At 45.8% G+C, this 11,556-nt stretch overlaps 1 protein-coding gene across 1 annotated transcript; it reads left to right on the top strand.

The window, feature by feature from the left end:
• The first annotated feature begins 888 nt into the window (after positions 1-888).
• On the top strand, positions 889-11,133 carry LOC134381778 (PDZ and LIM domain protein 1-like). Its single transcript, XM_063101594.1, has 4 exons — positions 889-1,052; positions 2,583-2,734; positions 10,442-10,559; positions 10,998-11,133. Exons 1-4 carry the CDS (start codon positions 889-891, stop codon positions 11,131-11,133), a joined length of 570 nt encoding a protein of 189 aa, XP_062957664.1.
• The last annotated feature ends 423 nt before the right edge of the window (positions 11,134-11,556 follow it).

Here is an 11,556-nt window from a genome sequence, read left to right as displayed (position 1 = left end):
AATTAGAGCCAGGGAGAAAGAGGCCCTACTGCTCTGCCTGTCTCATCCTGTTCTGGGGCACCTGGAATGACAGGAGGAATGTGGGGAAGGCAAGGCCTGGCTTGCCTAGTCTCTGGGCCTGAGTACTTTACAGTTTACAAAGCATTTGTGTATTTCATACTTGCCACCAGCCCTGTAAACTCGGTAAGGCAGGTACTGTTATGTCTGTGTTATAAGTGAGGAGACCCGAGCTCCTTGCCGTGAGAGCTATGAGGAGTTTATAGAGATAGGGAGAGCACTCTGAGGTCACTGGGAATGAAGAACACTGTGATTTCTGCTCTAGAGAGGACTGCGTGAGGCCTGTGCAAAGGAGACCCAGCTACGTTTTTAGTGGTCAGTTTGTTGTTGACATTTCCCTCTTCTAAATTTTCTCTTTACATAATATTGTTTATTTATTTATTTAATTTATTTTTTAATTTTTATTGAATCAAAATTGATTATACATATTTTTGGGGTTTAGTACTGAAATTGTTAATCAAATCAATATTACTAGCATATATATTCTGACAGATCGTAATTATTCTTTATGCCCCTTATCCAATCTCTTCCCATCCCCCTCTCCCTCCCCCTACCTTCTAATTACCCAAGATTTTTTTTCTCCTTCTGAAAGAATATTGGTTACTCTGTTGATTTGTTGCCTAGATGATATGTCCAAATCTGAGAGGTGTGATGACGTCCCCCAGTATTTTCATAGAGCAGATGTTGCTTCTGTCACTCTGAAATGGGCTTTGTGGAGAGAGACACCCTCTTCTTTGTCTCTGCTGGTGACTCTCCTTGTGTCAGTGTACTCCACTAGCTGGCGGACCATCTGTGTGTTGGTGGTGGCATCTAGCCACTTTCATGGCAGTCATGGTCATTGTGGTATCTGTGGTGGTCCACCCACATGGAGGTTATGTTTTCGGCATGCTCCTTAGTGCTGGTGATGTGCCAGGTTGTGGGAGGGAGTCTGATCCCTGTCTCCAGTCCTCCAGTCCCCAGACGGGCCCTGAGGTGCTGGTGCAGTGTGCCTTGTTGTGGGAGAGGGGCCCAGTACCCTTCTCCATGAGTTGGGTCCCTGGGCGGACCTCAGGCTATGTCGCGGTGTGCCTGGTTGTAGGAAGGGGATCCGGTCCCTTTCTTCATGCCTCAGGTTCGCAGACAGGCCCTGTGGTACTGGCACAGTGTGCATGGCTGTGGGAGGGGGAATCTGTTTGTCCTTGCCTTGGGTCCCTGGGTGGGCTGTGAAGTGCTGGCATGGTGTGCTTGGTTGTGGAGGGGGGTCTGGTCCTTGGCTGTATATCCTGGGCCCCCACGTGGGGCCACATGGTGTGCTAGTGCTGTGAGTGGTTATGGGTGGGTGTATGGTCTCTTGCTCCATGCCTCCTGTCCCCTGGCATACTCCAAGGTGCTGGTGGTGTGCCTGGGCTGGAACTAATTTTTTGTCCTTTGCTTCCTTCTAAAATGGGGGAACTTCCTGTGGGAACAAGTACTTGAGCTGTGTCGAACTAAATTGCTGCTTTGCTGCTGTTTCCCTAGGGAAGGCTTTCTGTGAAGCTTAGGGTTTAATGGTTGACCTTATAGGTACTTCCGGCTCTCCCAAGAGTTGGTGCACCTGGTTGTGTAGAAACTCTGATCTGGGCCTCAATTTTTTTATGAAACTGCACCCTGTGCAATTCTATATTCCTGACTAGTCTCCTGTGAGTGGTCCTATGCTGATTGCGGGGGGGCGGCTGTTCTTGCTCTGGCCCATTATTTTCCCAGTGGCCCTGTGTCCCCACTGCCCCATGCTCCAAACACTTCCCATGGGGTGGACCCTGTGCTGGTCCCTTGTGATGACTCACCAGCCTCTGAATGGTTCCCCTTTTTCAGCTGTTCTGGCTCATCCCTGCTATGTGGGTCCACAGGAACCCTGTTAGTGATCTTTTTGTACTGGGGGCCACCAAGTCCCTCTTCTCTCCTGCCACCTCCGAGTAACTCCATCTGAAGGGCACAGCTGCGGCTTCTGCTGGCTCCTGCTCCATGTGCTCGGCAGCTCTGGCCTTAAAGTGGCTGCAGCCCGAAATGCTCATATAAGATTTTTGTTTTCTCATTGTGGCTTCTCCTGCCTTCACGAGCTCTGTAGGTCTCTCTTTCTCTTCCCTTGAGCTCCAGTGGCCCCAGTGTGGGTGATGTTACATTTTTATAGTTGTAAATTGGTTGATTTGCAGGAGAGAGTGACGCTGAGGACCTTCTATTCTGCCATCTTGACTGGAACTCCTTTTTATGTAATTTAAAAAGAAGTAAAGCATTCCCGTTCCATGGAATTAGTCCAAAAAGTAATTGAATTACTGAAACTATTTGGAAAATGCATCTTTGATTTCATACTCAGAGCTGGCTGCTGCTTCAGTGTAGACGCCTTACCATATTCGGAGTGGGTTTGTCTCTGAGTTAAGAAAAGGCTTTGTCTATTGGGATCATTTCTATCGATCCTTTGAATCAGGGGTGTCTTTATGTGGAGTGGGTGCCTGCTGAAGTTTTTCCTAACTTCTGACATAGCCTAATGAATTTCCAAACATTCTTTACAGCTTAGACCATTCTCAGCCTCCCGGTGGCCTTGTCATCACCCAAGAATCTGAAGTTTACAAGATGCTTCAGGAGAAACAGGAGTTGAATGAGCCTCCAAAACAGTCCACGTCATTCCTAGTTTTGCAGGAAATCCTGGAGTCTGAGGAAAAAGGTAATCATCCCTACCTGTGATCAGAGGCTCTTGTTGAAGGTCTGGAGTGGGTATTAGGCATTGCTGAAACACAGGTGAGCACAGCACGGACAGGGTGGAAAGAGCACAGTGTGCTTTGAAAGGCATGGGCTTCTAAAAGGTTAAAACTCATAATGAAAACAGAGATGGAGAGCATGCCCCCCTGACCACACCTTCCTGCCCAGGTCTTTATTTAAGATCCTCCATACCTGGCTGACTGTTCCTGTCACATGTGCATACGGTCAGAGTGAGCTTGACTGTTGTGGGATTCTGTTGGTTTTTGCCTTGGTGATTTTTTTGGTTTGAGCCCACATACCACACTCCTGTGGTGGGACAACTAAGAGTGGTGAAGGCCATGGGCGGTGACAAGCAGAATGAAAACTTCCCTTTGGGGCCACATGTTTGTTCTTGGTCTAGGATGGATGGCCTTTGAGGGTCCAAGAGCCCCCAGTGCAGCCCCATCCTCATTCTGTGATGTTAGGTAAATCTCTGAACCCTTCCATGCCTGTTTTCTCATTTGTCCATTGAGGATAATAATTCTTTTCTCTAAGACTGTTGTGCAGATTAAATGTCATTAATTGGGCAAAACACCCATCACTGCTAGTGGCACATAGTAGGTGCTTCCTAATTATTATGATGTCAGAAACCTCATCCAGAGGCTCCCAGCTCAGCCTTCGCATTACAGTGGGAGGAGCTCTGATGCCCGAGGCCCTCAGGGCCACCGCAAGTGGTTCTACACGTCTCAGGAGACAATTCTTCTCATTGTAGACATCATATACCGTATATCTATTATGATAATGTTCAAGTGGACAGCAGTGACGGTATCTCATTTAATAACAGCAGTGCATTATGTAATTGGTGACAGGTGGAGGTGTTGAGGAAGGGATGCTTTTTCTTACTTTTCACAAAGGTGACCTGTGGATCAGCAGCTCACAGGCTCCCCTGCCTCCCAGGGTGTTGTGGATTAGCGTCTCTTGCAACTCTCCTGATCAGCTTTTTCTGGAGGGTTGGGTTTTGCACCCTTTCTTCATCCCTATGTGCCCAGCTCTCCCCGCTCTGTCCCTTTCACTGAGGCTCAGGCACCTCACCAGAGTCCTTTCTTCTACTGCTCTCTTCCTCTTCCCAGTGCACCCACCTGTGAAGAGAGAGTTGGTGCTCCTGGGGGACCCCTGGGATTCTCAAAGTGAGACCTGCCTAACCATCAGGGGGCAGCTAGGGAGGGTCAGAGCTGAATGCCCTCTGGAAGAGTGGCCTCCCTCCTCAATGCCATCAGCTGGAGATTTAACTTCCTGGGAGTCCTTCCTGAGTTGAAGTTCTGCTCAGAAAACTCCCAACACCTGGTCTTCCTCTCCATGTGCGGGTTCCTTAGCAAGAGTGGTGTAGGAGTGTGTGTCAAAATGTTCATGGAGAGATTCATGTTAGCTTTTAACTGTATTTTTCCATGAACTTTTTGAAGTCACCTCGTATACAAACATAGGAGCATAGGGGAAAAAGTGCTTCTTTTATGCTAGAGATATGGTTCTACAAGCAGCTTCCCCCTTTGTTTGGAGCACCTCAGCAGTTGGGAAGTAATGAGTCATATTTTGTATTTAATTCCAGTATTAGACCTGACTGACAAATAACCTTGGGGCCAGTCCTTGAGGATGACAGCTTTGTCAAACATTTGAGAAACCACTACTTATTTTACTCTATACAGGTGTGAAACCCTTCAATTAAGAGAGGCCAAGTCAATCCATCCCAGCCGCAAACAGCACACGGACAGATGATGCACAGCTCACCTGGGCTCACAGAGAAGGACCTGAACATGGAGTTGGCAGCTCGAAGCTCATCAATATCTGGACTCTTTCCATCCTTTGTTCCATCAGCCACACCTGTGACTTCCATTCTCAAAGCTGCCTCATTGTCTTAGTTGGCAGCTGGTTCTCCAGCCATGATGCCCACTTGTAGGCACCTGGGAGGAGAAAGGGGGACAAAGCTATCTGGGGAGTCCCCCTTTCAGATGAGCCCACTTTCTCCTTCTCAGAAGTCCCACACTGTTATTCCACTTATGTTTTATTGGCCAGAATTTAGTCACATGACCACACCTAGTTGCACAAGAGTCTGGGAATTATAATTTTTTACCCATTAGGCTGGATGCCTTCTTGCCCCAAAGAAAATCAAGGTTTTGCTTAAAAGGAAGAGGGAGATAATAGATCTTGTAGTCTTTCCAATATCTTAAATTTTCGCTGAATGCAACAGGTAAATTCCAATCCAAATATCCATCATATGCCTCTGGGGTGGGAACCTAAATGCTGTTTTTATTTGAGATGAAGTGGTCAAAGCTTAAGACAGTGGCTGGTAGAAACAGAAAGCACTCAGTAAGGACTACTGTCTTTTGGAAAGGCCTCTGTTTCAAAAAGCAGCACTACAGGGTAGAAAGCACCGGCATCCTGGATCTGTCTCTGACCTGCTGTGCGGCTCAAGCAGGTTAGTTTCTCTAAGCTCTAGCTTCTGCACATGTCCAGTGGGCCGAATAATGAGGACCTCAGGGGATGGTATAAAGGGATAAGAGAAACCGCATCTGTAAAATGCCAGGTGCACAGGCAGTGAGGCCTTGAAGTAGGTGGAAGTGTGGCTGCAGTAGGATTTGGAGGTAAACCTTGGAAGAGGCAATGCAGGTTGTCTCATTGTGGATGGAATTCAGCTTCTGGACTAGGAGAAGGGGTCCTTGGTTCCTCAAACTCCATCTTGCTTTGGATCAAATTCAAAAATTTGCAGGCAGAATGAGCCTTAATATTTTAAAAAATTGTAGGGAGATACATATAACATAAAATTTACCATCTTACCAATTTTTAAGTGTACAGTACAGAGGCATTAAATACAATCATGTTGTTGTGCTACCATCACCACCTATCCATCCACAGAACCCTTTTCATTTTGCAAAATTGGAACTCTGTACCCATTAAACAATAAAATCCAATTCACCCTGTTCCCCAGCCCATGGCAAGCTCCATTCTACTTTCTGTGTATGAATTTGACAAGTACTTAAGGTGAGTGGAATCATACAGTATTTGCCCTTTTGTGATGGCTTATTTCCCTTAGCTTGATGTCCTTGTGTGAGGAGTGGGTTAACGTATAATGCCTTCCAAATTGAGAAAGCATTTGGAGACTGAAAAATGCAGTGGGCAGGTCCATTTGGTAATCAGAGATATTTAAGTATTTATTAATTGGGTGACTTACATACAGGAAAGCTGGATGCAGTGAAGAATCAGATGTTAGATGAGAGCTCTGATTCTCTGAGGTTAGCCATTATTTATTTAGCAAATCCCCTGTCACTAAGAATAACTTTAGGGAAATATCTGAAGAAAAATAAGATAATAACATCATTCACCAGGTACCTTGTGATTAATGAGGGGAGGTGTCTTGTGATGTCCATGCTCTGACCACTGACGCCATCTGCTATAATAAATTACCCCCGAAAACTTGTTCTATTTACATTTGCTCTAATGTTAAGGTGTACCTGCTCAGTGAAACAAAGGAATGTGTTTAGGTGGGAGTCAACATGCGAGTAGGGCATAAACTGGCATTAGTTCTGTTTTTCCTCTCACAGTCCTCAAGTTTCATCCACGTTGCAGCATTTGTCAGAATTTCCTTCCTTTTTCAGGCTAAATAATATTCCATTGCATGCATACAACACATTTTGTTTGTCCATTCATCTGCTTATAGAAGGAGACATTAATGATTGGAAATTTGGTGGGAGTCTTGCAGACTGAGAACACACATTGGTGGCCAGCTTCTCTGAGATGAGAAAGCTGGAGACTTGCTCAGCAAGTCTCAAGGCTCATTTTGGCTGGTGCCCAGGGTTTCAGGAGGAATCTTGGATGGTCTGGAGTCTGGTCAAGGGGGACCACCGCATGCTAGGTTAAAGATCATGAGCTTGATTTTGTAGGCAATGTGGAGCCATGGAAGGTTGTTGAGCAGAGAGGCAGATAGAAAGACAGTTGTGATTTATTTAGCTCATTTTCACTTTTTTCCAGAAATATTTGGGAAGAAGAGAAATTTGGAAATTTTTGTAGTTTCCTGGAGTCCAAAGGAAGTTAGTATTTTTACTATAAGATAGTTGAGAAGGAAGAAGAGATATTTCTTGGAATGTAGGGTTGGATGGATACATAAGAGAAAAAAACTCACACCAGCAGGTGGCGCTGCAGGGCTGAACTAAAAGCAGTGAGATCTGTGGTATCCAGCAGGCAGCTGCCTCTGGCCCAGCGGTGCCCAGTTCTAATTCAAATCCCTTCATTCCAGAGAGGGGAGTGGATTCTCCTACCAAGTGGGGATTTCATGTCCCTCCTCACCTTCTCTCATTCTACCCTCTTGCACCCATCCCCCTTCTTGGTGATTTTTCTGCTGAGCGGGTTATGTGAAAAAGACAGCCCGTGATCACATAGGATAGCCTGACCTCATGAGCTGGTTTTCTAGTGCAGTAAGTTTGCTTTCCAAGCTGTGGCGATGCTGCCATTTTCCTTCTTGTCATAGGAGGTAGGCAGCCGAGGTGGCTCCAGCACCATCGGCCAAAAAACGAAGGAGGCTGTTTGGGATGCTTGAGCCATGACACTTGGAGAAGCTGCCCACCCAGGCTCTTCTGAGACTCTCTAGGCAGGGCCTGGACTAGGGTGAGGTGAATGAGGCATTTACTGTGGGTGCAAATTTAAGGAGTCACCAAAAAACTCAATAATCAAGACTAAAATGACATTTTAATGCAATCTTTTTTAAAAATTAAAATTAATTAAAAAATCTATGATGAACAAAATTGGGACTGTGGCCTCCTCCCAGAGGAATGAAGAAAGGCTTGGGAAGGGAAGGAAGCTATTTTGGGCTCAGGGATAACGGAAGCACCAAGGTGATTTCCCTGCTCTGCTTCCTGGCGGGGCGGAACTGAGCATTCCCCAGGCCCACCTGTGAGCCCACAGTTGAAGACAGTGGAAACCCTGGGGCCTCCTGATGTCTGCCCCATCTCCTGCTGCCAGATGGACATCTGTGTTCATCACTTCCCCAGTGAACGAGGGTCACAGTGCTGGTGGGGATCCTGAGAGACTGCACCACAGACATCCATTGAAGGGATGCTTTCAAATATTCCCCTAAGGCAGCAAAGTACCCCATATTCACTCTCACATTGTATTAGTCAGCAGCAGGTGACTTGTGTGACGTGGGCTCCAGGTCAGCTGTGACTTGGCTGGGCCTGGTACCGTAAGTCTTTTCATTCCAGGAGCCCAACGAAGGGAGAAGCACTCTCTGTGACCTGGTGTTCTTGTGGCAGAGGGCAGAAGCTCCATGGAGACAGGGCCACACCACACAAGTGCCCTTAGTGTTTTTGCCTGAACGAGGCTTGAATCTGCTCAGATTCCACCTGACAAAGCCCATAGATGGGAAAGTTGACTCCACTAAGAGCGGGGCTCCTCGGCTGTGGTGCTATTGACATTTTGAACCATATAAGTCCCCATTGTGGGATGGCCCTGTACACTTTGGAATGTTAAGCAGCATCCCTGGCCTCTACCCACTAGATGCTAGTTGCACTCCCCTCCAGTTGTGACAACCACAACTGTTCTCTGGGAGTCAAAGACACCCCAGTAGAGGAGCACTGACCAGAGAGAAGCATAGGAAAGATGGGGAGGGACAGCTGTGGCAAAATACACAGTCAACCACGCCAGCCGGCGGCATTCTAAATGCCGCTTGTTTGAACACGTGTCTCAACTTTTGGTTCAGAGGCACCGGTGAGTATAGGGGACTCATTTTTTAGAAGGACAAGAGAGGATTGCCCAGCATGGCTGCAGTTATGGGATGCCCTCTCCTTAGCCCCTTGCCTTACACAGGAAGATGTTTCTTTGCTTTTGTCCAGTAGCTCTTGGTCCACCAGTTTATGGACCAGCAACATCAGCAACACTCAGGAACTTGCTAGAAATGTAAGTTCTTAGGCCTTATCCTGGGCCTCTGAATCAGAAACTCTGGGGGTGGGGTCCAGTGATCTATGGTTTAACAAGTCTTCCATGTGACTTTGATGCACAATTAAGTTTGAGAACAGCTACATTAGTCTAAAGAAGTGGGTTTCACCAGAAATGTAGAATAGAATCTTCTGTACTTAGAGATGGGGCTCCTACACCTTAAAATGCTCATTCAGCTAGTTTGGGATCGAGCCTGCTCTGTGAATTTTGCAAAATCTCTCCTTGTGACTTGGATGGTCCTGGTACCTGTTCAGAATCACCACTGGTTCTCTAGCTCCTTGGGCCTAAGCATGCTGGGCCACATAAAGACCATCATGCATTTGCTATGGCATTTCATTGATATCCACATACTTATTAAGCCTCTCTTATTTGCTAAGCTGCATGCTAGTCTCTGTGGGGTATTGAAAAGTGTATAAAACAAGATTCCTATATTGAAGTAATTGGCAGCCCAGGAAGAGAGACATATATAAATAGCTGACAAACATAACAGTGCTGCTAAGCCACATCACAGTGAAAAAGTAGTGATGTGGAAGCACAGCGAGCCAAATGTACAGTAATAATAGTAACATGAACAGCTTAGCACTGCTAATAGCTACCATGATACAGGGTTTTGTTACTTAAGATGTTCTGCGTCCAGTAACTAGGGGCCTGCTGAAATCGTGTATGCACCAAGCTGACTGCAGAGAGGCTGCTTAGTCTGCTCTGTGGTAGGTGATTGCCATCCAGCTGCAGTAGCATGCTGTACTGTAATGATTTTTTTTTCCATAGAATATTTTGGTAAAATGTACATAACATGAAATTTGCCATTTTAACCATTTTAAGTGTACATTTCAGTGGCATTAAGCACATTAACATTGTTGCCCAGCTACCACCACCTTCCATATTGAGAACATTTTCTCATCTTCTGAAACTTCCCATTAAGCAATAACTCCACATTTCCCCTCCTCCCAGCCCCTGGCGACCACAGTTCTCCTCCCATAGAATACACTTTTGGGACACACATCCAACCGATTGATGTATTGTGTTGGCCTCTTTTAACACGGTTGTGATTTAAAATTTTTACTTTAATTACTTTCTGTATTTTTAATATTTTGTTACCTATCTCAGAATCTTTTTTTGTTGTGATAAAACATATACAAACTGGAGATTGCCATATTAAACATTTTAGAACACACAATTGTGAGGAACTAATTATGTTCACAATGCTGTGTGACCACTGCTTCTATTACCAAAATTTTTTTGTCATCCTGAACATAAACTCTTGTACTGTAATGATTTGTTCTTTTTGTGACGTGGGTTTCTTTTATATATATAAGTACACTGTCTTTTGGTTCTTGGATAATGTTTTTTTAGTTATTTATTATGTCCGTGTAAGATATTAAAGTTACCATATCAGTGTTTGCATGTAATCAGAACATTACATAATTTGTGTCGTGCAAGTTCGCCACATGCTAGGGACTGTAGCACAGCTGTGTGTGTGTATTTATCATTTTGTGCAGCAGTTAAGGGAAATATTATCTCCTGTTATTATAGAAAAGGAAACTGGCAATTAGAGAAGTTAAGTAACTTGTCCAGGATCACACAGTAGAGTCACATCTGCGTGACTCCAGTGCCCATGGCCTAGCCTGAACATATACATATGGCTCTGGGGAACTAACAGATACTAATGCAATTCTGCCCTTCATGGCCAATGAGAGTGTTTTTCTTGTTTCAGGGGATCCCAACATGCCCTCAGGATTCAGAAGTGTTAAAGCTCCTGTCACCAAAGTGGCTGCATCGATTGGAAATGCTCAGAAGTTGCCCATGTGTGACAAATGTGGCACGGGCATTGTGTGAGTATCTGCCCCACAGTCCTTGGTGTTGCTGCAGATTGAGCAAACCATGACAGTGTGGAAAGTGATGGATATTGCACATCTTGAGTGTGAAGGAGACAAATCCTGCCTGGAAAAATGGAGAGGCCAGATAGGTCTTGTGTCCCGGAACCAGGTGGTGAAGGTTTTCCTTTGCTGTGGAATCCTTAGGTAATGAACATGTAAAACCAGAAAAAGCAGGCCTGCTCTGCTGAAGTATGAGGGGCCTCGAGAGTAATGTCTCTGGACTCCAGGAATGAGAAACTCCTTATGACTCGAGGCAGTGGGGCCCTGGTCTGCATTTGGTGGGACTCTGGGGAGGAGCTGCAGGCCCTAGCCCAGGAAGGACAGTGAGGAGCCCCAGTGCCACCTGCAGGTGCTTGTCACTAATGGAGCCCTTTTCCTCCCTTGCTCTCTCAGCGGTGTGTTTGTGAAGCTGCGGGACCATCACCGCCACCCTGAATGTTACGTGTGCACTGACTGTGGCACCAACCTGAAACAGAAGGGCCATTTCTTTGTGGAGGATAAAATCTACCATGAAAAACATGCCTGTTAGCGAGTCACACCACCTGAGGGCTATGATGTGGTCACTGTGTTCCCCAAGTGATTCAGCAGATCTGGACTGACCTCTGTTCTTTAACCAAGTTGTCTTCCAAATGGTCTAGTTCTCTCCTCTCTTGAGAGTTCTGTGCTTCCCTTAGTTGTGCTCTGCTCATTAAACACCAAGTCCCCCACTTTTGGCAACTGACTCACACTGGCTGTGTGACGGCTGGCTTTTACGATTCATGGAAAATTGTTTTCGTTCTATGTCACCTTGCTAGTATCACTGTGTATTTCCTCACCTCAATTCTTCTCTGCTGCAAATGGACGTCAGGCAGATTTGAACCAAATCAAACTTAGTGAGTCGTATGATTTTGTTTTTACTCAATAAATGTATAGACTCTGAAGCAGTGTGTGGTGTCTGTTATCATTTGGCCAT

The sequence above is a fragment of the Cynocephalus volans genome, chromosome 7 (assembly GCF_027409185.1).
Source record: "Cynocephalus volans isolate mCynVol1 chromosome 7, mCynVol1.pri, whole genome shotgun sequence".
Lineage (NCBI taxonomy): Eukaryota > Metazoa > Chordata > Mammalia > Dermoptera > Cynocephalidae > Cynocephalus > Cynocephalus volans.
This window is presented reverse-complemented; position numbering and strand designations above follow the sequence as displayed.

What these genes read in the sequence shown, in the direction of transcription:
- LOC134381778 (XM_063101594.1), top strand. Translation starts at nt 889, where the DNA reads ATGGTCATTGTGGTATCTGTGGTGGTCCACCCACATGGAGGTTATGTT. An exon ending in CCTGGAGTCTGAGGAAAAAG is followed by an intron (nt 2,735 to 10,441) that starts GTAATCATCCCT and finishes TTCTTGTTTCAG; the next exon opens with GGGATCCCAACATGCCCTCA. An exon ending in AAATGTGGCACGGGCATTGT is followed by an intron (nt 10,560 to 10,997) that starts GTGAGTATCTGC and finishes TTGCTCTCTCAG; the next exon opens with CGGTGTGTTTGTGAAGCTGC.